Below are 26,239 nucleotides of genomic sequence, written 5' to 3'. Positions count from 1 at the left end.
TCCTCAGTGTTGCCCATTCATGACCTATGACATGAAACTGCCTTCCACAATCTCATCTTGATAGAAGAGTTTGGCTGTTCCTCACTCAGGTTTATGCCTTCTACACAGCTGTTTCTGTTTCAGTTAATGACTATGTTTCAACCTACAAATGAAATTGATGATCATTGACACCTGCTAGGTATAATTGGTTAAACTTACACCTGAATTTAATTCCCTGACTTTGAGAAAGTGTACAAAGTGTTCAAGGTTAAGAAGATGCTGGTTTGAAGCCTAAGGATAGTCGCACCAAATATTGATTTGATTTCGATTTTTCTTCTGTTCCTCCACTTTGCATTTTTTAAACTGCTAAAATAAGCAATTTATATATATATATATATATATATATATATATATATATATATACACTGCTCTAAAAAATTAAAGGAACACTTTTTAATCAGAGTATAGCATCAAGTGAAATAAACTCCTGGGATATTGATCTGGTCAGTTGAGTAGCAGAGGGGGTTGTTAATCCGTTTCAGCTGCTTTGGTGTTAATTAACAACATGTGCACTAGATGGGCAACAACGAGACAACCTCCAAAACAGGAGTACAGTAGTTTTAAGGGTGGCGGCCCCTGACATTTTATTTCCCTACTCATCTTTTCTGACTGTTTTTCACTAGTTCTGCATTTGGCTAGGGTCAGTGTCACTACTGGGAGCATGGGACGATACCTGGACCCTATAGAGGTTGCACAGGCAGTCCAACTCCTCCAGGATCGCACATCAATAAGTGCCTTCGCCAGAAGGTTTTCTGTGTCTCCCAGCACAGTCTCAAGAACATGGAGAAGATTCCAGGAGACAGGAGACAGGCAGTTACACTAGTTACTAGGAGATTTGGACAGGGCCATAGAAGGTCCTTAACCCATCAGCAGGACCAGTATCTGCTCCTTTGTGTAAGAAGGAACAGGATGAGCACTGCCAGAGCCCTACAAAATTACCTCCAGCAGGCCACTGGTGTGAATGTCTCTGACCAAACAATCAGAAACAGACTTTATGAGGGTGGCCTGAGGGCCCGACATCCTCTAGTGGGCTCTGTGCTCACTGCCCAGCACCGTGGAGCTCGATTGGCATTTGCCATTGAACACCAGAATTGGCATGTCCGCCACTGGCGCAATTTGCTTTGCACAGATGAGAGCAGGTTCACCCTGAGCACATGTGACAGACGTGAAAGGGTCTGGAAAAGCCATGGAGAACGTTATATTGCCTGTAAGCAGTAATGTGAACCTTTCTGCTGACTGCTCCGTCCAACGAGGCCGAAATACTACCCTCTACATAATGGTAGAGAGCTGGAATGGCCTTACGTGAAAGAAATGTCTTTTTGGAACCTGCCACTGTGGTAAGGCACATGCTGCAAATTCACGAAAAGGGGTATAGAAAAGGCAGCAGTTGTAGTGCTAGCAATTTGGCCAAGCTAGCATTTAGATGCTGTGCGTGTGGATGGCTGGGACAGTATTTTTTTTTTTTTACGTGTAGCATTGCCCCCTAGGGAGCTGCTGAGAATGGATTCCCCTGGGTTACCCATAGCAACAGTCTGTAAAAGTTATCACTTTATCGCTTGGCTCAGACAATCAACAGTCCAGGGGATTTGGTTTTTGTGTTTTATTTTAGAACTTGGATGGGAGAAGGGATGAGTGGGATACTCCAACTTAAACTAAGCACAATTTCTGAGGACACTAACTGCAATGTGTGTGGCAAGGCCACTTCTTCACTTTGCCACTGAAGTGAAGTAGAAGATATGTTCCTGACTGAATTTCTCTTCCGGGTCCTGACTTTGCACCCCCTTTCTCACTTCCCGTGCATGCTAGCCCTTTGTCCACTGACTCTCCACTGGAGTGGTCCCCTTCCTTGGCAGACCTCTGGCAAGCTTCCCGGTACTCACGGACACTGTTTTTCCCTGGGTTGCTCTGCCGTCAGCTCCACTTGTCAGTATCCTGGACCTCCTGGCTCAGAATCACACACTAGGTCCACTAGGCTGACTGCCTGTGACCACCTTTCCTTGCTGACAGGAGGAGAGACAGACGTCACCCTCCTCCTGGGACCCGGCTTCCCGCCCAAAGATGCCCTGTCACATGTGCCCTTGGCTTTTATCACCAATTCCAGGATGCAACACTCCTGTGCCTGTACAAAAAGGGGGGGGGGTTTGCTGCGCTCTAAAAATTATGTTAAAAATAAACCTAGTAAAATGAAACAGACATAAATAATATCATAAAAGTTCATTCGTATGATGTGATGAAATTCATGGATAAATCCCAATATCTGGATGTCCAAAACCACGAGATTTGTCGAATCATACCCTAATGCTGTCCTATAATTTAGACAGCATCTGGCTCTGGTGAGTGTGCATTTCATTCATTCATTGGTGGTGGATATATCAACGTTTATGAACTCTCATCATCTATATTGGGATTTATACATGAATTTCATCACATCATACGAATTAACTTTTATGATATTATTTACTATATTCCCTTCACAGGGATAATGTCTGTTTCATTTTACTAGGTTTATTTTTTTTTAGAGCGCAGCAAACCCCCCCCCCCCCTTTTTGTATAGTTCAGTGTATGTATATTTACGCTTTCTTTGCTAGCCGCTGACATCTTGGATCATTAGCACTGAATCATCACCCTTGTTACTCCTGCGCCTGTGCCACAAAAGCCTGTGCATCATTGGCTGGGTTTCCTCCACTGTCCAACAGGCTCCCCTATTGGATACAGTGGGGACAATCCCTCAGACCAAATGAATCACACATGGAAACATCTAACAGGCAAAACTAATGATCAGGCTACCCTGTGAAGCAGGCAGAGCAAACAATGCTTTTACCTAGCACCTACCTAGGAGGGTGCTACATAAGGTTGCTGCAAAAAAAAAAAATTAGTACACTTCAGTGGCCCCACTACAATCACAGCACAGCACTAAACTGACTGCAATACACTGTGCAACATAAGAATCAGCCCTACACTACACTGTACTGCTTGATATATATCCTGCAATAACTGATAAATATCAACTATCTGAGATATCCTGCAATAGCTGAAAATGATATATATATATATATATATATATATATATATATATATATATGTATATGTATGTATGTATATATATACAGGGCTTTTTTCAGCAGGAACGCGGGGGAACGCAGTTCCGGCACCTCCAACACTGAATGTATTTTATGGCGTGCTGGGGTGTGCTGGAAGGTCTATTGATGCTGGCTGCTGGTAGATCTATTGTCACAGGTGGGGCTCTATTTGTGTGTGTGGGGGGGTCTATTGTTGCCAGGTATATCTATTGTTCCTGGTGGGGGGGGTCCTATGTTGCTAGGAGGAATCTACTGTTGAGGGAGAGGTTTGTTGCTGGCTGTTGGAGGGTCTATTGATGCTAGCAGCTGGGAGATCTATTGTTGCTGCTGATGGTCTATTGTTGCTAGAGTCATATTTTGTTGAGGGGGGTCTATTGTTACTGGGGGAGGTCTATTGTTGTGTGACTGGGTCTATTGTTGCTGGAGGGAGTCTACTGTTGTTAGGTTGGAGTATATTACATTTTAAGTAGCACAAAATGATACATGGTTCTGTATTCTCTAAAAGGGGTGGTACAGTGAGGTGGGTAGGTGGTGGAACCTAGGGACCGTGCTCAGAAGTGGGTAGCGGGGCAGAGACGAAGGGTGACTCAGAAGGGGGGAGTTCCTGAGCCTATTTTCAAAAAAAAAAAAAGCCCTCTGTGTGTGTGTATATATATATATATATATATATATATATATATATATATATAGATATATATATATATATATATACTTCCCGCCAAGCGCCCCATTTGTTTGTGTGTTTAGTGAACACACGAATGCCCAATGTTCGAGTCAAAGGTACGTTCGACTTAAACTCGAAGCCCATCCTTATCCAGCATGATATTTTTCCCCATTGAGATCCGATGTGTTTTCAAAGTGTTCCTTTGTTTTGAGCTGTGTATATATATATATATATATATATATATATATATATACAGGGCTTTTTTTCTCCGTGAATAGGTGCAGGTACTCCCCTCTTCCGAGTCACTCCTTGTCTCCACCCCCTACCCACCTCCGAGCACTGTCTTTTGGTTTCACTCCCTACCCACTTACCAGTACCCCCCCCCCCCTTTTAGAGAATACAGAACCAAGTATCATGTTGTGGTTCTAGGTAATTTGTATGGAATTCGTTAATGATAACTAGAAAAGCAGTAAAATAGATCCCCTGGAATCAGCAACAATAGATCCCCCCTCAACAATAATTCCCCCAAGCAACAATAAATCCTTCACTGCAACAATAGCCCCCCCCCCCCACGACAAAATGCCCTCCAGCAACAATAGGTTCACCCCAGCAACAATAGATCCCCCAGCAACCAGCATCAATAGGCCATTCTGCTCACCCCACTGACCCCAGCATCCCTTTGCCATCGCATACATTCAGACTGGAGGTGCCGGAACTGCGTTCCCCCACGTTCCCGCTGAAAAAAAGCCCTGTATATATATATATATATATATATATATATATATATATATACAGTATCTCACAAAAGTGAGTACACCCCTCACATTTTTGTAAATATTTTTTTATATCTTTTCATGTGAACACTGAGGAAATGACACTTTGCTACAATGTAAAGTAGTGAGTGTACAGCTTGTATAACAGTGTAAATTTGCTGTCACCTTAAAATAACTCAACACACAGCCATTAATGTCTAAATCATTGGCAACAAAAGTGAGCCAGCCCCTAAGTGAAAAGGTCCAAATTGGGTCCAATTATCCATTTTTCCTCCCTAGTGTCATGTGACTCGTTAGTGTTACAAGGTGTCAGGTGTGAATGGGGAGCAGGTGTGTTAAATTTAGTGTTATCACTCTCATTCTTACTCTCACTCTCTCATACTGATCACTGGAAGTTCAACATGGCCCCTCATGGCAAAAGACTCTCTGAGGATCTGAAAAAAATAATTGTTGCTCTACATAAAGATGACCTAGGCTATAAAAAGATTGCCAAGATCCTGAAACTGAGCTGCTGTATGGTGGCCAAGAGCATACAGCGGTTTAACAGGACAGGTTCTACCAGTGGCGTACCAATAGGGGGGGCGGGGGGCGGTCCGCCCCGGGTGCCACACATTAGGGGGGTGTCAGTGTGTCAGGGAAGATCAGGGTGACACCCGGGACCGGCCGCCAGACTGCTTCCACCGCGGAGGAGGAACTGTTTAAAGCAGAGAGGATGTGAGAGACTCACTGTCACTCCCGAGCCCTGAATACACAGCGATCGGCGATGCCACAGTTTACTATGCTGGTTAATGAGAAGGCGATTGGTTGCTAGGACCGCCTATCAACCAATCACCTGCTCATTAACCAGCATAGTAACTTCTGCAGTTCCCGCCGAGGAGCCGATCGCTGTGTATTCCGGGCTCGGGAGTGACAGTGAGTCTCTCACATCCTCTCTGCTTTAAACAGTTCCTCCTCCTCCGCTCTCCTCCTAAAAAGGTAGGGGGGGGGCTTTGTATTGTAAAGGGGTTATTTTGAGGGGGGGGGGCTTTGTATTGTAAAGGGGTTATTTTGAGGGGGGGGCGGGGGGGCTTTGTATTGTAAAGGGGTTATTTTGAGGGGGGGGGCTTTGTATTGTAAAGGGGTTATTTTGAGGGGGGCGGGGGGGCTTTGTATTGTAAAGGGGTTATTTTGAGGGGGGGGCGGGGGGGCTTTGTATTGTAAAGGGGTTATTTTGAGGGGGGGGGCTTTGTATTGTAAAGGGGTTATTTTGAGGGGGGGGGTGGGGGGCTTTGTATTGTAAAGGGGTTATTTTGAGGGGGGGGGGCTTTGTATTGAAAAGGGGTTATTTTGAGGGGGGCGGGGGGGCTTTGTATTGTAAAGGGGTTATTTTGAGGGGGGGGGGGGCGGGGGGGCTTTGTATTGTAAAGGGGTTATTTTGAGGGGGGGGCAGGGGGGCTTTGTATTGTAAAGGGGTTATTTTGAGGGGGGGGGGCTTTGTATTGTAAAGGGGTTATTTTGAGGGGGGGGGTGACTTTGTATTGTAAAGGGGTTCTTTTTTTGGGGGGGTGGCTTTGTATTGTATAGGGGTTGTATGGGGGGGGCTTTGTATTGTATAGGGGTTCTATGGGGGGGGGGCTTTGTATTGTATAGGGGTTCTATGGGGGGGGCTTTGTATTGTATAGGGGTTCTATGGGGGGATTTATTGTAGAGGGGTTCTATTGGTGGGGGCTTTGTATTGTAAAGGGGTTATATTGGGGGGCTGTGTAATGTAAAGAGTTGTATGGGGGATGGGGCTGTGTAATGTAAAGGGTTCCAATGGGGGGCTGTGTAATGTAAAGGGGTCCAGGGGTAAGGGGGCAGTGTAATGTAAAGGGGTCCAGGGGTACAGGGGCTGTGTAATGTAAAGGGGTCCAGGGGTAAGGGGGCAGTGTAATGTAAAGGGGTCCAGGGGTAAGGGGGCTGTGTAATGTAAAGGGGTCCAGGGGTAAGGGGGCTGTGTAATGTAAAGGGGTCCAGGGGTAAGGGGGCTGTGTAATGTAAAGGGGTCCAGGGGTAAGGGGGCAGTGTAATGTAAAGGGGTCCAGGGGTACAGGGGCTGTGTAATGTAAAGGGGTCCAGGGGTAAGGGGGCTGTGTATTGTAAAGGGGTCCAGGGGTAAGGGGGCTGTGTAATGTACAGGGGCTGTGTAATGTAAAGGGGTCCAGAGGTAAGGGGGCTGTGTAATGTAAAGGGGTCCAGGGGTAAGGGGGCTGTGTAATGTAAAGGGGTCCAGGGGTACAGGGGCTGTGTAATGTAAAGGGGTCCAGGGGTAAGGGGGCTGTGTAACGTAAAGGGGTCCAGGGGTACAGGGGCTGTGTAATGTAAAGGGGTCCAGGGGTACGGGGGCTGTGTAATGTAAAGGGGTCCAGGGGTAAGGGTTCTGTGTAATGTAAAAGGGGGTCTCCATACATTTTACACATGACACGTCAATGTTCGTTGCCTGGGGGGGGGGTGCCAGATATAGGATCCGCCCCGGGTGCCAAATGCTCTAGGTACGCCCCTGGGTTCTACTCAGAACAGGCCTCGCTATGGTCGACCAAAGAAGTTGAGTGCACGTGCTCAGCATCATATCCAAAGGTTGTCTTTGGGAAATGGACGTATGAGTGCTGCCAGCATTGCTGCAGAGGTTGGGGTGGGGGGGGGGGGGGGTCAGCCTGTCAGTGCTCAGACCATACGCCGCAGACTGGATAAAATTGGTCTGCATGGCTGTCGTCCCAAAAAGAATCCTTCGTCGTCCTTCTAAAGATGATGTAAAAAAAAAAAAAAGCCTGCAAACAGTTTGCTGACGACAAGCAGACTAAGGACATGGATTACTGGAACCATGTCCTGTGGTCCCATGACACCAAGATAAACTTTTTTTGGTTCAGATGGTGTCAAGTGTGTGTGGTGAGGAGTACAAAGACAAGTGTGTCTTGCCTAAAGTCAAGTATGGTGGTGGGAGTGTCATGGTCGGGGGCAGGGCCGGACTGGGTATGAAAACCAGCCCTGGAAAAAATTACATACCAGCCCCATAGCATTGCGTCGTCATATCAGGACAACGTTGATTTCTTGTTCATAAAAAGGTAAAATCATGCATTTTAAAGCACATTTCACCCCCCGGCCCCCTCCCTTTAACCACTTGCCGACCGCTGCATGACTATTTACGTCGGCGGTCAGCCCCTCACAGGCAGAGTGACGTAGGGCTACGTCGATAGCCTGTGAGGGTCTAGGGAGCTCCCGCGCGCCGCCGGCGGCGCGCTCCCGCGTGGTCACGGACCCCCCCGCGCGTGTCGGGTGCAGAGGGAGAAAGGCAGGCGGCTAATGTAAACAAGCCGTCTGTCATTCTCCCCTGTGTAGAAACAGTGATCATACGGTTCTACTATGTAGGACCGTTAATCACTGTTCCTACACCTCAAGCCACAGCCAATCACAGTTATAATCACGCCCCTAGGGATACACATAACCCCTCCCTCTTCAAAAAAGTTAACCCCTTCACTGCCAGTGTAATTTTACAGTAACAGTGCATATGTATAGCACTGATTGCTGTAGAAATGTCACTGGGTGTCAAAAATGTCAGTCAAGGGTCCGATCTGTCCATCGCAATGTTGCAGTCCCGCAAAAAAAATCACAGATCGCCGCCATTACGCGTTAAAAAAAAAATTACAAAAATCTTTCCCTTTGTTAGTAAACGCAATAACTTTTGCGCAAACCACACAAAATACGCTTTTTGCAATTTTTTTTTTACCAAACATATGGTAAAAAAAAAAATTGGCCCAAAATGTTAAAAAATGTTGATTTTTACTTTTTTTGGGGGAATTTCATATAAAAAAATGTGAAAAATATTGTTATTTTTGCAAAATTGACGCTTTTTTTTGTTTATAGCACAAAAAGTAAAAATCTCACAGGTGATCAAATACCACCAAAAGAAAGCTCTGTTTGTGGGAAAAAAAGGACGTCAAATTCCTTTAGGTACAGTGTCGCACGACCGCGCAATTGTCCGTTAAATTCACACAGTGCCGAATCGCAAAATAGGCCCTGGTCAGGAAGGGGGTAAAATCTTCCGGGGCTTAAGTGGTTAATATAATGCTGTTTCCCCCCCTCCCCCTACATTTGGGAGATCAGCATTGTATTAGGGGGCCAGGGGGAACAGTATTGTATTAGGGGCCCTAATACAATGCTGATCCCCCGGCCCTCTCCCCCTAATGCACTGCTGATCCCACTCCCACCCCCCTAATATACTGCTGACCCCCCCTAATACAATGCTGATCCCCCCTCCTCCTAATACACTGCTGACCCCCCCGGCCCCCTCCCCCTAATAAAATGCTTTTCCCCTCCTCCTAATACAATGCTAGCCCCCCTCCCCCAATACAATCCTGATACCCCCTCCCCCTAATACAATGCTTTTCCCCCCCTTCTAATACAATGCTAACCCCCCTCCCCTTAATAAAATGATGACCCCCCCACCCCGGCCCCCTCCCCCTAATACAATGCTGTTTCCGCCCCTCCTCCTAAATTTGGGGGGGGGATCAGCATTGTATTAGGGGGAGGGAAGGCACGGCAGATAAGCATTGTATGAGGGGGGGCAAGTCAGGCCAGCATTGTATTCCCCTAATGGGGGGGGTTAGCAGTAGGGGCCCTAATATGCTGATTGATTCTCCCCCCCCCCCAAATGCAAGAGGATGAGGTCCAGGTCCAGGTCAGGTCCCCTCCCCCCCCCAGCCCATTTACTCTTTCTGGCCGTCTCATCTGCTCTGCATCCGCTCATTTCAGTGACAGTCTCTGTCTCACTCTCTCTCAGACTCTTCTTCAAGTTCACTCTTCTTCAGTGACAGTCTCTGGCTCTCTGCAGTGCACTGACTGACCTCAGGCTCACCACACTGAGTGCGATCACATGCTGGCTGGCTGCTGGCGCGGCGCGTGACGTCTCGTCTGAGACTCTCAGTCTGTGTTGTGTCGGGACAGTGGTGTGCACACTCAGTGGGAGGGATCATCATTGGCGTCGGCGCGCCCGCGGCAGTCAGTCGCAGGCTCAGCCTCCAGCCACAGCCACTCAGCCAGTCAGTTTCACCCGCCGCGCCAGCCGCCCCGTGCGGCTGACGAGTAACTATCGGACGGATGGACCGCCCCAATGCTTAAAGCGGCGCTGCGGCTGCGCCGGCCCTTAAAGCTGCGCTGCGGCTGCGCCGTCCCTTAAAGCGGCCCACCGGGAAATTTCCCGGTATCCCGGTAGGCCAGTCCGGCCCTGGTCGGGGGCTGCATGAGTGCTGCCGGCACTGGGGAGTTACAGTTCATTAAGGGAACCATAAATGTCAACATGTACTGAGACATACTGAAACAGAGCATGATCCCCTCCCTTCGGAGACTGGGCTGCAGGGCAGTATTCTAACATGATAACAACCCCAAACACATATCAAAGATGACCACTGCCTTGCTAAAAAAGCTGAGGGTAAAGGTGATGGACTGGCCAAGCATGTCTCCAGACCTAAACCCTATTGAGCATCTGTGGGGCATCCTCAAACAGAAGGTGGAGAAACTCAAGGTCTCTAACATCCACCAGCCCTGTGATGTCCTCATGGAGGAGTGCAAGAGGACTAAAGTGGCAACCTGTGAAGCTCTGGTGAACTCCATGCCCAAGAGGGTTAAGGCAGTGCTGGAAAACAATGGTGGCCACACAAAATATTGACACTTTGGGCTTAATTTGGACAATTTAACTTAGGAGTGTACTCACTTTTGTTTAGACATTAATGGCTGTGTGTTGAGTTATTTTGATGGGACAGCAAATTTGCACAGGAATATAAGCTGTACGCTCACTATTTTACATTGTAGCAAAGTGTCATTTCATCAGTGTTGTCACATGAAAAGATGTGAGGGGTGTACTCACTTTTGTGAGATACTTAGGGCTGGCCCAATACATTGTGCTGCCTGGGTCCAAGAATAAAATGCTGCCCCCCCCCCAAAAAAAAAAAATCACACCCACCAAATGGCCCTTACATCCATTATCTTCCTTTATGATAATTAAAACTAGAAGTCAGATTTACTGGTGATGGCATTGATGGAGCACTGTGATGGGGCACTGTGATGCCACTGATGGGGCACTGTGATTGCACTGATGTTGCACTGTGATTGCACTGATGGGGCACTGATGGCACTGATTGTACTGATGGGCACTGATTGTAGTAGCACTGTGATTGCACTGATGGGGCACTGTATTCAATGCCGGGACAAGGTTATCCAGCGCTCAGGGCAAGGATGCCAAACTGCGCCCCCCCCCCCATCCTTAGGGTCAAGGCTTCCCCCCATCCCTGCAAATAAACCATTGCACCCAGGGCAACCGGCCCTCCTGCCCACCCCTTGTCCCGGCCCTGACTGTATTGACATTGATGGGGCACTTTATTGACACTGATAGGGCACTGTGATGGCACGCTGTGATGGCACTGATGGGGCACTGTGATGGCACTGTGATAGCACTTAAGGGGCACTGTGATTGCACTGATGGGGCACTGTAGTGGCACTGTGATGGCACTGATGGGGCACTGTGATAGCACTGAAGGGCACTGTGATTGCACTGATGGGGCACTGTATTGACATTGATGAGGCACTGTGGTGACTCACTGTGATTGCACTGATGGGACACTGATGGCACTGTGATTGCACTGATGGGGCACCGATGGCACAGTGATTGCACTGATGGGGCACTGATGGCACAGTGATTGCACTGATGGGGCACTGTGATTTCACTGATGGGGCACTGATAACACTGATTGCACTGATGGGGCACTATATTGACATTGATGGGGCACTGTGATGACTCACTGTGATCGCACTGATGGGACACTGATGGCACTGGGATTGCACTGATGGGGCATGGATGGCACTGTGATTGCACTGACGGGGCACTGTGATTGCACTGATGGGGCACTGAAGGCACTGTGATTGCACTGATGGGCACAGGTGGCACTGTCATTGCACTGATGGGGCACAGGTGGCACTGTGTTTGCACTGATGGGGCACTGTAATTGCACTGATGGCACTGTGATTGCATTGATCTTGCCCTGAGCTGAGTGAACAACATACATAAGAGAAACCAATTAAGCCAGGCCAGCCACTCACATTTACTATGAAAGTAGAACTCAACTCACCAGCTGGCAAAGTGGTGCCTGAGCCTCTTTCGTCTTGCAGTCTATGATGAGTGGGTACTGCTATGCTGTGTGTCTGACACTGACTGTGATAAGGATGTTGTGCACCTTCCCATCGGGAAAAGTTCTCTGCTCCCTAACCCATGCTCCCTTCTGGCTCCGCCCCCCAAGCCATGCCCATCCCACGTATCTCCAAACTATTGCCGCTGGTCGCGATTGGCCGCTCCCTGGCAGCAATGTACACAGGAGGAGGAGCCTCTACAAGCTAAGGTCTACAAGCTAAGGGCTGCAGGCATCAACTATAAGGTTTTTTTCTGGATAGAATACTGGTTACAGGGGCGCGTCCAAAGGGTAGTGATAAATAACGTTTATTCAGACTGGTCTGGAGTGGTAAGTGGGGTACCCCAAGGTTCTGTCCTGGGACCTATTCTGTTTAATTTATTCATAAATGATATAGAGAATGGGATAAATCGCTCAATGTCAGTTTTTGCGGACAACACAAAAATAGGCAGGGCAATAACTTCACATCAGGATATAGAAATCTTACAGAATGACCTGAACAATATAATGGAGTGGGCAACTACATGGCAAATTAAGTTTAATGTGGAGAAGTGTAAGGTAATGCACTTGGGGGCTAAAAACCTAAATGCACTCACTCACTAGAGGGGAACCACTGGGGGAATCAAGGAAAAAGTAGAAAGATCTGGGGGTCCTAGTAGAAGACAGACTGAGCAATAGCATGCAATGTCAAGCGGCAGCTGCCAAAGCGAGCAGAATATTGGAATTCATAAAAAGGGGATATACTCCAGAGATAAGACTATAAACCTGCCTTTTTTCAAAACTCTGATCCGGCCACATATGGAGTATTCTTTTGTGGTCACCAATCCTCAGAAGGGATGTGCTGGAGCGGGAGAGAGTCCAAAAGAAGGGCAACAAAACAAATTAAGGGATTGAAGGACCTTAATTACGAGGAGCGACTAAAAGCACTAAATAAAAGAGGCGCCTGAGAGGGAATATAATAGCAATTTACAAATACCTCAATTGTGATCCCAGGTTAGGAAAAAAAATATTTAGTCTCAGGGAGTGTAAGAGGACACGTGGCCACACAATCAGATTGGAGAAGAAGCGGTTTAACCTTAAACTGCGTAGGGGGTTTTTCACTGTCAGGGTGGTAAGAATGTGGAACGCTCTTCCACAATTGGTGGTATCAGCGGGTAGTATGGATTCTTTTAAAAGACTCTTGGATGTGCATCTCAAAGAACACAATATACTGTACAGGGATATGGGAAATGATTATCGCCACTGACACACACACACCTACACAGGTTGAACTGGATGGAGGATTGTCTTTATTCAACCTTAACTACTATGTGACTATATATATATATATATTAAAAAAGAATAGCGCAACCATGCAAAAGAAATGACTATTAAATATGGAGACAATCCATAAATAAAAATGGGGATTTAGTCCCACCATATGGCCATATCGTGCTCAAGCCCACCACTGCGTCAAAGTACCCCATTATCAGTGGGTCCTACACTATCCATGAAAAAGAGATGAATCCAGCCTTTCTAACCCTTGGAGACAACACTCCTTGCTGGGATAGATGTGCTAATGCACTACAAAGGACTCCTCCTATATTTACTTGATAGTGGACTCTGATAGAGTACAGGTGTGTGTGGGGGATGGGATGCTCAACCTCAGAAGTCTGGTCAGACCGAATACATAATAAACAAGCAAAAAATTGGGGGAGCAAACCCTGAACATGTATATCTAAAGCCAGTGCAGCTATGGACCAAGCAACATGCTTGGATTCATCTCTTTTTTATGGATAGTGTAGGACCCACTGATAATGGGGTACTTTGACGTAGTGGTGGGCTTGAGCACGATATGGCCATATGGTGGAACTAAATCCCCATTTTTATTTATGGATTGTCTTCAAATTTGGTAGTAATTTCTTTTGCATGTGTGTGCTATTCTTTTTTAATATACATGTCTTTTGGTTCATAGCTGCACCAGCTTTAGAAATACATGGGTATGCTCCCCCAAATGTTTTGCTTGTTTAATATATATATATATATATACACAGGGCTTTTTTTTCTGCCGGAACGCGGCAGAACGCAGTTCCGGAACCTTTGGCAACTCTGTCCTCTCCAGATTCCAGGGCTGCTGCAGATGGGGGCGCCTAAGCTGTGTCACTCACATATATATTGTAAATCATGAGCAGCTTCACTGTCCTGCACTGTCCGATGGCCTCTCTGCTGCCTCCAGCACTGGTTGCTAGAATAGCCTGCCGCTTTGTGTCTAGCAACCAGTGACGTCATGTTATGAGGCCGAGGAGAAGTAAAAGCATTCGAGTGGAGGAGGAACTTCTTCCTCCCCTGCGCCTAGTCAGTTTTGGCTCCACCCACCTCCTCCAGCATGGCTGAAGGGAGCACGTCCCCTGACAAGTTCAGCAAGAGGTAAGTGTGAGCTCAGCTGCCCTGACTTGCTCCAACACTTGCCTGACTTTGGAGGGTGTCTGAGGATCAGCCTTCTCATCCTTGGATGTGTGCTAAGGAAGTTGCAGCTGGACAGGTCAGCAGGACAGCTCTGATGTCAGGAATGTGAGCAGACTGTCACTGTGGGTGATTTATAGCTTTGTGAAAGTGAGAATCCCCACCAAGTGGAGAAAGCACCCTGCCAGCATTAGCTTTAACCCTTGCTGGGCTAATAAATAATTAGTGAAGGGGATTAGGCATTGTAAAGGAGAATGGGGGGGATTTTGTGAAGAAGTGGCATAATGTGGAGGGGGATGGGGGCCAATGTGTATAGGGGTAATGAATGAAGGAGGGGGAAGTATGTACAGGGAGGAAGTAATGTACAAAAGAGGGGGAATGGTGTACAACAAATATGGAGGGGAGTAATGTGTACAGGGAAGAGGATAATGTGTGCAAGAGGGGGCTGTGTTTACAGGGAGGGTACTGTATGTACAGAGAAGGGGGTAATGTGTACAGGGAGGGGGTAATGTGTACAGGGAGGGGGTAATGTGTACAGGGAGGGAGCTGTGTGTACAGGGAGGGAGCTGTGTGTACAGGGAGGGGGTAATGTGTACAGGGAGGGAGCTGTGTGTACAGGGAGGGAGCTGTATGTACAGGGAGGGGGTAATGTGTACAGGGAGGGAGCTGTGTGTACAGGGAGGGGGTAATGTGTACAGGGAGGGGGTAATGTGTACAGGGAGGGGGTAATGTGTACAGGGAGGGAGCTGTGTGTACAGGGAGGGAGCTGTATGTACAGGGAGGGGGTAATGTGTACAGGGAGGGAGCTGTGTGTACAGGGAGGGGGTAATGTGTACAGGGAGGGGGTAATGTGTACAGGGAGGGGGTAATGTGTACAGGGAGGGAGCTGTGTGTACAGGGAGGGAGCTGTGTGTACAGGGAGGGGGTAATGTGTACAGGGAGGGGGTAATGTGTACAGGGAGGGATCTGTGTGTACAGGGAGGGGGTAATGTGTACAGGGAGGGAGCTGTGTGTACAGGGAGGGAGCTGTGTGTACAGGGAGGGAGCTGTATGTACAGGGAGGGGGTAATGTGTACAGGGAGGGAGCTGTGTGTACAGGGAGGGAGCTGTGTGTACAGGGAGGGGGTAATGTGTACAGGGAGGGGGTAATGTGTACAGGGAGGGGGTAATGTGTACAGGGAGGGAGCTGTGTGTACAGGGAGGGAGCTGTGTGTACAGGGAGGGGGTAATGTGTACAGGGAGGGAGCTGTGTGTACAGGGAGGGAGCTGTGTGTACAGGGAGGGGGTAATGTGTACAGGGAGGGGGTAATGTGTACAGGGAGGGGGTAATGTGTACAGGGAGGGATCTGTGTGTACAGGGAGGGGGTAATGTGTACAGGGAGGGAGCTGTGTGTACAGGGAGGGAGCTGTGTGTACAGGGAGGGAGCTTTGTGTACAGGGAGGGGGTAATGTGTACAGGGAGGGGGTAATGTGTACAGGGAGGGAGCTGTGTGTACAGGGAGGGGGTAATGTGTACAGGGAGGGAGCTGTGTGTACAGGGAGGGAGCTGTGTGTACAGGGAGGGGGTAATGTGTACAGGGAGGGAGCTGTGTGTACAGGGAGGGAGCTGTGTGTACAGGGAGGGAGCTGTGTGTACAGGGAGGGGGTAATGTGTACAGGGAGGGGGTATTGTGTACAGGGAGGGGGTAATGTGTACAGGGAGGGAGCTGTGTGTACAGGGAGGGGGTAATGTGTACAGGGAGGGAGCTGTGTGTACAGGGAGGGGGTAATGTGTGCAGGGAGGGGGTAATGTGTACAGGGAGGGGGTAATGTGTACAGGGAGGGAGCTGTGTGTACAGGGAGGGAGCTGTGTATACAGGGAGGGGGTAATGTGTACAGGGAGGGAGCTGTGTGTACAGGGAGGGGGTAATGTGTACAGGGACAGGATAATGTATACAGGGAGGGGATAATGTATACAGGGAGGGGGCTGTATGTACAAGGAGGGTGCTGTATGTACAGGGAGGGGGTAATGTGTACAGGGAGGGGATAATGTATACAGGGAGGGGGCTGTATGTACAGGGAGGGTACTGTATGTACAGGGAGGGGGTAATGTGTACAGGGAGGGTGCTGTATGTACAGGGAGGGGGTAATGTGTACAGGGAGGGTGCTGTATGTACAGGGAGGGGGTAATGTGTATAGGGAGGGGGCTGTAAGTACAGGGAGGGGGTAATGTGTACAGGGAGGGGGCTGTATGTAATGGGAGGAGGGTAATGTGTACAGGGAGGGTGATGTATGTACAAGGCAGGGGTAATGTGTACAGGGAGGGTGCTGTATGTACAGGGAGGGGGTAATGTGTACAGGGAGGGAGCTGTGTGTACAGGGAGGGAGCTGTGTGTACAGGGAGGGAGCTGTGTGTACAGGGAGGGGGTAATGTGTACAGGGAGGGGGTATTGTGTACAGGGAGGGGGTAATGTGTACAGGGAGGGAGCTGTGTGTACAGGGAGGGGGTAATGTGTACAGGGAGGGAGCTGTGTGTACAGGGAGGGGGTAATGTGTGCAGGGAGGGGGTAATGTGTACAGGGAGGGGGTAATGTGTACAGGGAGGGAGCTGTGTGTACAGGGAGGGAGCTGTGTATACAGGGAGGGGGTAATGTGTACAGGGAGGGAGCTGTGTGTACAGGGAGGGGGTAATGTGTACAGGGACGGGATAATGTATACAGGGAGGGGGATAATGTATACAGGGAGGGGGCTGTATGTACAAGGAGGGTGCTGTATGTACAGGGAGGGGGTAATGTGTACAGGGAGGGGATAATGTATACAGGGAGGGGGCTGTATGTACAGGGAGGGTACTGTATGTACAGGGAGGGGGTAATGTGTACAGGGAGGGTGCTGTATGTACAGGGAGGGGGTAATGTGTACAGGGAGGGTGCTGTATGTACAGGGAGGGGGTAATGTGTATAGGAAGGGGGCTGTAAGTACAGGGAGGGGGTAATGTGTACAGGGAGGGGGCTGTATGTAATGGGAGGAGGGTAATGTGTACAGGGAGGGTGATGTATGTACAAGGCAGGGGTAATGTGTACAGGGAGGGTGCTGTATGTACAGGGAGGGGGTAATGTGTATAGGGAGGGGGCTGTAAGTACAGGGAGGGGGTAATGTGTACAGGGAGAGGGCTGTATGTAATGGGAGGGGGGTAATGTGTACAGGGAGGGTGATGTATGTACAAGGCGGGGGTAATGTGTACAGGGAGGGGGTAATGTGTACAGGGAGGGGGCTTTTTTGTACAGGTAGGGGGGTAATGTGTGCTTCAGTCTTCTGAATCTTGCGTCTTCTGCGTTACGCAGTTCTAAGCCTTGATCACACCCGCTATTTGGCGACCACTTAATTTTCACCTCTGAGGAAGGCGTGGCTGGGGGTGGGGTTGTGGGCGGAGTTGAGGTGGGGTTGTGGGCGGAGTTGGGGTGGGGATGTGGGCGGGGAAGGTGAGTTCCAGCACCTTTTCTCTGAGAAAAAAAGCCCTGTGTGTGTATATATATATATATATATATATATATATATATATATATATATATATATATATATATATATAATATATATATATGTATTAAAATGAACACATTAAACTCAGATTGCAGAAGAATAATATAGGAGGATGTTTGTTCTTAAAAATAATAAATAAAGCTACAATTGTACAAGAAGCATACTATAATTTAAATGACCAATATATATTCTGTTTTACAGGTCCTCTGGAATGATGTCTTAAAATTTTTACTCGTGTATGTTCTGTTCTTATGTGGATTTGGTGTTGGTAAGTGCTCTGTCTTTGGCCACAAAATTCCATTGGGGAGCAGCAACTACATTCATAATGCAGGGTGGAAGGGCATGGTGATGACCTCTTATGGTGCTACCTCTACCAGATGGAATTTCGCATGGAGAGAAGTTCTTTATGCACACCATTAGGTTGTACAATAAGAAACTATGCTCTTCCAAAAAAAAAATTAAAGAAGCTGCCTATAAAATAATTTTTGATATCATTAATTTGTTCTGTTTAAATAAGAATATAAATTGTTTTCTTTTCAGCTCTTGCCTCATTAATCGAACACTGCCCTGATGATGCAGATTGCATGAGGTATAACTCCTTTAGAAGAGCAATTATGGAACTGTTTAAACTCACCATAGGATTAGGAGACCTGGAGATGCAGCAAGATTCAAAATACCCAGGCCTGTTTCTGCTGCTTCTTATTACCTACGTCATTCTAACATTCGTGCTTCTCCTAAACATGCTGATTGTGTTAATGGGACAGACTGTGGACGACATTTCAAAGGACAGTGAGAATATTTGGAGACTTCAGGTTGGTACAAACAACAATCTTGTCCGTTTACAATGATAAATATATAGCAGAGTAAAGCCTTCTTAAAACAGGACATATTTACATGTCTCATTCCATCACATATCCCAAAAATAAGAAGTGGAGGGAACCATACAATCAATCCTTTAAGCTCCCAACAGCAAAATCAAGAACCACTGGTGTACAGTGCGATTGGTGCCTAATATTATAGAGCCATTTATGCCAAACTGCATACAGCAGTTTCAGGCTATGTGTTTTATTATCAGTAAAGTGAAAGAAAAGGCTTGTGTTCAATACACTCCCCACAATCCGTTAAACAATATAGTCAATCATTATGTGTAAAATGCTTTAAATCTGTTTGTTGGTACCTTTTTGTCATTTTAACCACTTTACCACCGGAGGATTTTGCTGTCTTCCGTCCAGGCCACTTTTTGCGATTCGGCACTGTGCGACTTCAACTGACAATTGCGCGGTCGTGCGACGCCGTACCCAAACGAAATTTACGTCCTTTTTTTCCCACAAACAGAGCTTTCTTTTGGTGGTATTTGATCACCTGTGCGATTTTTACTTTTTGCGCTATAAACAAAAAAAGAGCGTTTATTTTGAAAAAATAATAATATTTTTAACATTTTTTTATATGAAATTCCCCCCAAAAAAGATGTAAAAACCAATTTTTTAAAAAATTTTTGGCCAATTTGTTTTCTGCTACCTATGTTTGGTAAAAAAAATCACAATAAGCGTATTTTGATTGGTTTGCGCAAAAGTTATTGCGTTTACTAACAAAGGGAAAGATTTCTGTCATTTTTGGTGTTTTTTTTTTTAATGCGTAATGGCGGCGATCTGCGATTTTTTTTGTGGGACTGCGACATTGCGGCGGACAGATCGGACCCTTGACTGACATTTTTGACACTTTTGGGGTTACCAGTGACATTACTGCAGTAATCAGTGCTATATATATGCACTGTTACTGTAAAAATGACACTGGCAGGGAAGGGGTTAATTTTATTGGAGAGGGAGGGGTTAATGTATGCCTGGTGCTTACTGACGTGTAGGGGGGGAGGTGACTGAGTGAGTCATGGACAGATCGGATGTCCAGCTATGCTGAACAGTCCGATCTGTCACTCCCTGTCACTATGGAGATCCGCCCGCTTGTGTTTACACAGGCGGGCGGATCTCCACACTAGATCCCCGGCGATCGGGGCAGAGCAGCGTCGATCGCCGCTGCTCCTCCCCTGGCCCGACTCCCGCTGTGAATGAAAACAGCGGGAGCGAGCCTCCGGCGGCGCGCAAGCGCCGCCCAGAAGGGGGAGTGTCTGACGACGTTAATACTACGTCGTCAGACGATAACGAACCACTTTGCCGCAGTACTATTACCGTACTCGGTCGGCAAGTGGTTAATGCGTTCAGCCATGTGACCACATTGCATCACGACTAGGGCAACTGGTGGGCATGTCGAGCACTCTCATCAACAAGAGAATCTCAAGTAACACATCAAGCAATCTCAACCCATTGGGACTAGAACAATGTAATCACATAATTTGATGTCAATTATTTATTAATCCAAATCAAATCTTATTCTTGGGGAAAAAAAAACAACTTTTATTTGGGTACCAAAATATGTAAAAAAATAAAATTGTACCATTCTGCAGCTAGAGCTACTGGCTCTTCCAAAACTGCATCAGGCATTGTTACCATTGGTTCCTTAAAATCTAAATACATTCTTCTCTTTGTTGATCAAATACATTAATAATACATTCTGTGTTTCTTTATTAAGAACACATCCAACTATTGCAGAGAAAATGCAATTCAGGTGTTGATAGTTGTTTTCCCTTAAGTGTATTTCCAATTTTGCAGGTAAAAATACTGCACACTGCAGTCAATAAAGCCCCGTACACACGTACCGATCGTCGGCCGAACGATCGGCCGTCTTTTGTCCGAGGGCTGTCGTGTCTGTTGAAAAGTGCAAAAGACTGCACACGAATTTTGTCGGCCAACAACAGCCGACTGCAGAAGTGATGTCATGTGATGGTTAACTTTCCGTGTGTTTTTTCTTTTCTGAGCATGCCCAGTCTTGCAAATCTGCTGTCTGTCGGCCGAAATCTCTACTGACTGGCAAACAATCGGCCGTTCTGGTGTTGGCCAACAAAAATTTTAATGCTTGCACGACAGATTCTGTTCGGCCGAAAGTGCGCTGTCGGCTGTCGGAAGCATCATACTAACAAGCCTACAATCGGCCGATCGGTCGTCGGCCGAATCTTTTCGGCCGACAATCTGCACGTGTGTACGGGCCTTAAAAGGTCTGTGTTGCAGTCATTCCAAACATTTGTAGCTTAATCACTGACTTCTTGCATAATTTGGAGCTAGCTACAAAGACCAGCTTCAGTAACTAATCAAGGGCTAAATGAGGGAAACATGGCTGTCTGAATTCCATTTTCCACTTCAACTTTAAGGCTTCTTTCACACACTGTGTCCGACAAACGGACTCCGCTTTTCTCAGTGGGGGATTGATCCGCCGATCCTCGCTGAGCAGGAGAATGACAGCTGTGTCTCCACGCTGTGTGCGGAGACACAGCTGTCACAGCCCCATACATCTCTATGGGGGAATCGGATGGGAACGGACTATCGGTCCGTTCTCATTCGATCTGTCCAGATTTGACGGATCGGGTGTCAGCGGACATGTCTCTGCTGACATCCGATGCCCCATAGAGATGCATAGGGGGACCGTTCAGATCCGCCAAAAAAACGGACAGTCGGATCTGAACGGTCCGCCTGTGTGAAAGGGGCCTTACTGAAAAATCAAAGGAGCTGGGTGGAAAATTGTCAGCCAAACAATGATGTGGACAGGCCCACCCACTTCTGGAATTTAAGCCAATTTATTATAGATAGGCTTAAATTCGAGTCATGCTACAAATTGCTAGATTTAATAATAAGTATACAAATCCCGCGCAAATGGATGTAATTAAGCTAATTTTTTGGCTGCAGCCTACCCCAAAAATATAGATAAACTATATCTGAAAAATAGGGTTAGGTAGGGTATGTTGGCGCTGCCGTTTCTAGTAATAAATAGATGTGAGAAAGGTATAAGTAGTAATATGAGAAAGATATAAATATAAATCTAAAATATAATTGAAATATATATTGGGCCAATCAATGGTATAAATGCGTAAAAAGAATTAATGTAGGTCCTTATAAACACCAAATGTATCCAACCATAAGCTTCAAATATGTCACAGATAATTATTGGTAAACACTTGACAATGGTAAAATTTAAATAAATATAATAACTTAGAAAACAGTGCAAACAATTTATATAATAGCAAGTGAATATTGCAGAGATAAAAATTAAATAAAGTGACTCGTGCAATAAATAATATGGCCACTAGGTGGCAGTGCCAGTGTTAGAAATAGAAAAGTAAAAGGATATCCAGGTGATATTCTCAATATACAAGTGTCCAGGTGAAAAAGATTTGTGCTAAGTGATATATAATAATGTAATCACTAGAGGTATTCTTTTAAAAAAATGGCCCCAATATGATGTGGGTATGGATATCCGAGTGACAAAAAAAAAAAATTATATATAAATATAAATATGGTGAATAGTGCCACTTAAGTATACTCTAAAAAACTCATGAAGTACCAAGGTGTAAAAAATATAAATAAATATAGTGTTAAAATTATGCCAAGGAATTAATATAGTCCGTAATAAATATCTGGTGAAAAAAGTCCACAAAGTATGATCGATATGTAGATCTTCCAGAAAGTGCAACAATAGTGAGTATTAAGGTGCCAAAATAAATTCTCATATGGAAGGAGTGAGTCCCAGTGATGGATTCGGGATGTGGGTGCCGGGTGAGGAAAATCCGTGCTCCCTCTCTATATAGCCCGCACTCACCAGAGAGCGGCACCCCTACAGGGGTAACCAACGTTGTGTATATGGTGTAAAACCCTTGATGGCTCTCGATAGATCCCTCCAATCCTCCTGGGTGAATCTCACTTCCTCCCTCTTATGGTTAAAGCAAGCGGTATATTGTATAGGGTATCGATAGGGCAGCTCTCCAAAGTGTTGAAGACGGTATCCAGGATGTATAGATAGAAAACACTAATATAGTGATGTACCGTTTAAAGATTCCATTTATTGACAAAAATACAGGTAGTACTCACATTTAAAATCAAAGTGCAGCATCCGTAAGCGTGTAGGGACCGCAAACCCCTCGTGTAGCGGGGTACACCGCTACACGAGGGGTTTGCGGTCCCTACACGCTTACGGATGCTGCACTTTGATTTTAAATGTGAGTACTACCTGTATTTTTGTCAATAAATGGAATCTTTAAACGGTACATCACTATATTAGTGTTTTCTATCTATACATCCTGGATACCGTCTTCAACACTTTGGAGAGCTGCCCTATCGATACCCTATACAATATACCGCTTGCTTTAACCATAAGAGGGAGGAAGTGAGATTCACCCAGGAGGATTGGAGGGATCTATCGAGAGCCATCAAGGGTTTTACACCATATACACAACGTTGGTTACCCCTGTAGGGGTGCCGCTCTCTGGTGAGTGCGGGCTATATAGAGAGGGAGCACGGATTTTCCTCACCCGGCACCCACATCCCGAATCCATCACTGGGACTCACTCCTTCCATATGAGAATTTATTTTGGCACCTTAATACTCACTATTGTTGCACTTTCTGGAAGATCTACATATTGATCATACTTTGTGGACTTTTTTCACCAGATATTTATTACGGACTATATTAATTCCTTGGCATAATTTTAACACTATATTTATTTATATTTTTTACACCTTGGTACTTCATGAGTTTTTTAGAGTATACTTAAGTGGCACTATTGACCATATTTATATTTATATATAATTTTTTTTTTTTTGTCACTCGGATATCCATACCCACATCATATTGGGGCCATTTTTTTAAAAGAATACCTCTAGTGATTACATTATTATATATAACTTAGCACAAATCTTTTTCACCTTGACACTTGTATATTGAGAATATCACCTGGATATCCTTTTACTTTTCTATTTCTAACACTGGCACTGCCACCTAGTGGCCATATTATTTATTGCACGAGTCACTTTATTTAATTTTTATCTCTGCAATATTCACTTGCTATTATATAAATTGTTTGCACTGTTTTCTAAGTTATTATATTTATTTAAATTTTACCATTGTCAAGTGTTTACCAATAATTAACTGTGACATATTTGAAGCTTATGGTTGGATACATTTGGTGTTTATAAGGACCTACATTAATTCTTTTTACGCATTTATACCATTGATTGGCCCAATATATATTTCAATTATATTTTAGATTTATATTTATATCTTTCTCATATTACTACTTATACCTTTCTCCCATCTATTTATTACTAGAAACGGCAGCGCCAACATACCCTACCTAACCCTAAATTGCTAGATTTGCTGCTATTTGGTATGAAGGAGTGGGCAGAGGAGGTAAGATTTCAACTAAGACAGCAGCCAACAGCAAAAGGCACACCTTTCTTTGAATGTAGGTACCATTCCTTGTGTTGACTTAAAGAACCATAACTAAACCCAGTGTTTAAAGAAAAAAAAAAAAATCATACTTAAGGAGAAAAAGAAAAAATATGCTTACCCTACAACTGGCTTTCAGGTGATTCTGTACATGGCAGGAACATCACTGGACCTCAATGTGAGATCCTGATTATTCCTATTCTCACAAGGGGATGAGAGAGAGTTCTAAGTACAAGATTATGAATCCTCAGCTTTCACAGGATCTCTCCAGAAGGTCCAGTTATGACACCCATAGCACCTAGGTTTGTAAGGTAGGTCATTTTTTTAATTTTTCTAAAAGATCACCTTACTTTTTAATGGAATGCCCACTTTAATGAATCAGCCTTTTGGACAAATTAATTTTCTTTTATCAGTGCTATTGTGGGATGACATTTTTAACCTTCTACAATAAACTATTACCATATTACCATGACCTACCAAGATAAGAAATGTTACAATGTATTGTATATAAAAAATGATGTTTTAATGCACATTATAAGGAAAAATACATTTCTTTTTCAGAGAGCTAGAACCATTCTGGATTATGAGAAATGCTTGCCAACCTGTTTAAGAAATAAATTCAAACTTGGAAACATTTGCAACATCTCAGAAAAGGACAGACGATTATGTTTAAGGTAATAACGTATTATGGTTTTATAAAGGTATAAGGGTCAGTCTACCCAAATAGGATATTTTATATATGCATTGAGCCTGTTTGGCTGAGTTAGACCCTGGCTTCTTATATGTCTTGGATACTCCAACAGCAAGATCTCCCTGCCATAATTCCCTACTCTGCTGCAGCTCACCTATGAGATTTGGGTGCTCCCTTCCACCTTTATGAGTTCCTGCATCTTCTGTTGTATTTCATTTCACATATTGTAAAATAAACAAAAAAAGCAAAAGGAAGAGAGAAACTCTTATAAAGGGGAACAACCGATTTGCAGACCCGCAAATAAAGAGAACAGCTCAACTGAGTCTGAGAGAAATATAAGGAACTGCTAGGTGGGTTAACTCTCCAGCACATACTAAAAAGTAATATATCAGTTTTGGATGGAATGGCCTTTTACATAATATGTGCAAATGCTGATAAAGAATTTTTTTATATGAATATAGCTTTGCAGGAAGATGCCCCTACCTTTAAAAATGAAATAGTTCACTGTATTTGTAGTAAGTGTGATTGTGCTGACTTTATGTCTAACCTTTATGTCTAAAATACAAAAGTGACTGGTGTCCAATGTTCTATTTAAGTCCCTCATTTTAGGCATTCATCAAGCTGAGATTTGATTTATTGCTCTGGTTTCCTACACCTTTCAATTAAAGGGTTTGTCCAGCCAAAAGGTTTTTAATTTTTTTTTTAAGTTTTAGGTAGACTAGGGAAAGGATTAGAACCTCTGTCAAGTTTTTACTGCTATCTGAGGCTCTGTTAGATTTATACTCACTTATAACTGTTTTGCTCTAATTTCTTGAATATGTACACCAGTGCCACCAATAATTTTTCAACATGTTTCCATTTTCTTTATCTACAGAATCAATGAAGTTAAATGGACGGAGTGGCATAATCAGGTTACGTGCTTGAACGAAGAGCCCAAGTTAAATGGTGTGTATTGCTTTACAATGGTAACCCTCAAAATTGCTGAGCTCAGCTCCTGCTGGGATAGGCAGAGAAGGAAAATGCACTGCACATGTATGGCTTTTGAAACATGAAGTATGTCCGTTCTTGCAATGCTAGAGGTAAGCACCAAAGGGTGCTGTGTCTGGCAGCTAATATAAAACGCAAGAACTGTTTGGGCCAGACCACATGGGGAACAGAAACCTCCTACCTGTATTTTAACAAACAACTCAATGCATTTAAACTGCTGTGGTTCCTCGTCTGCATGAGCCTGTTTCTGTAAAAAGGTTAACTTAACCTTTAACTACTGTGCTGATTTTCCTGAGCCCAGATTTTCACAACTATCCATGACCGGTCGAAGGTGGGGGTGGCTGCAGGGTTTGTTACTGGTAGTGGAAGGAAGCAGCAGTTTAAAGGCTAAGTCCACCTTTTGCAAAGAAATTATAAATGCATATTTGCATTAATTATTTTGAAAATTAGCCTGCAAAGCACTGGATACTGCAGACTCCTTCTCCAGTTTTTTGTCTGAACCTAGGTACAGACTTTTAGTTGGAGAC

At 45.3% G+C, this 26,239-nt stretch overlaps 1 protein-coding gene across 1 annotated transcript in view; it reads left to right on the top strand.

The window, feature by feature from the left end:
- The window catches only part of TRPV3 (transient receptor potential cation channel subfamily V member 3), a 216,199-nt gene that overhangs the window by 173,195 nt on the left and 16,765 nt on the right, over nucleotides 1–26,239 (top strand). Inside the window, exons 30-33 of the mRNA XM_082247973.1 lie at nucleotides 17,894–17,975; nucleotides 18,248–18,519; nucleotides 24,596–24,708; nucleotides 25,600–25,670. Coding sequence (XP_082104099.1) covers nucleotides 17,894–17,975; nucleotides 18,248–18,519; nucleotides 24,596–24,708; nucleotides 25,600–25,670 — 538 coding nt within the window. The remainder of the gene's footprint in view (nucleotides 1–17,893; nucleotides 17,976–18,247; nucleotides 18,520–24,595; nucleotides 24,709–25,599; nucleotides 25,671–26,239) is intronic.

Source organism: Pelophylax lessonae (genome assembly GCF_965119305.1).
Source record: "Pelophylax lessonae genome assembly, chromosome: 2".
Lineage (NCBI taxonomy): Eukaryota > Metazoa > Chordata > Amphibia > Anura > Ranidae > Pelophylax > Pelophylax lessonae.
Note: the sequence above shows the minus strand (reverse complement) of the source record. Positions and strands in the feature narration are given on the sequence as shown.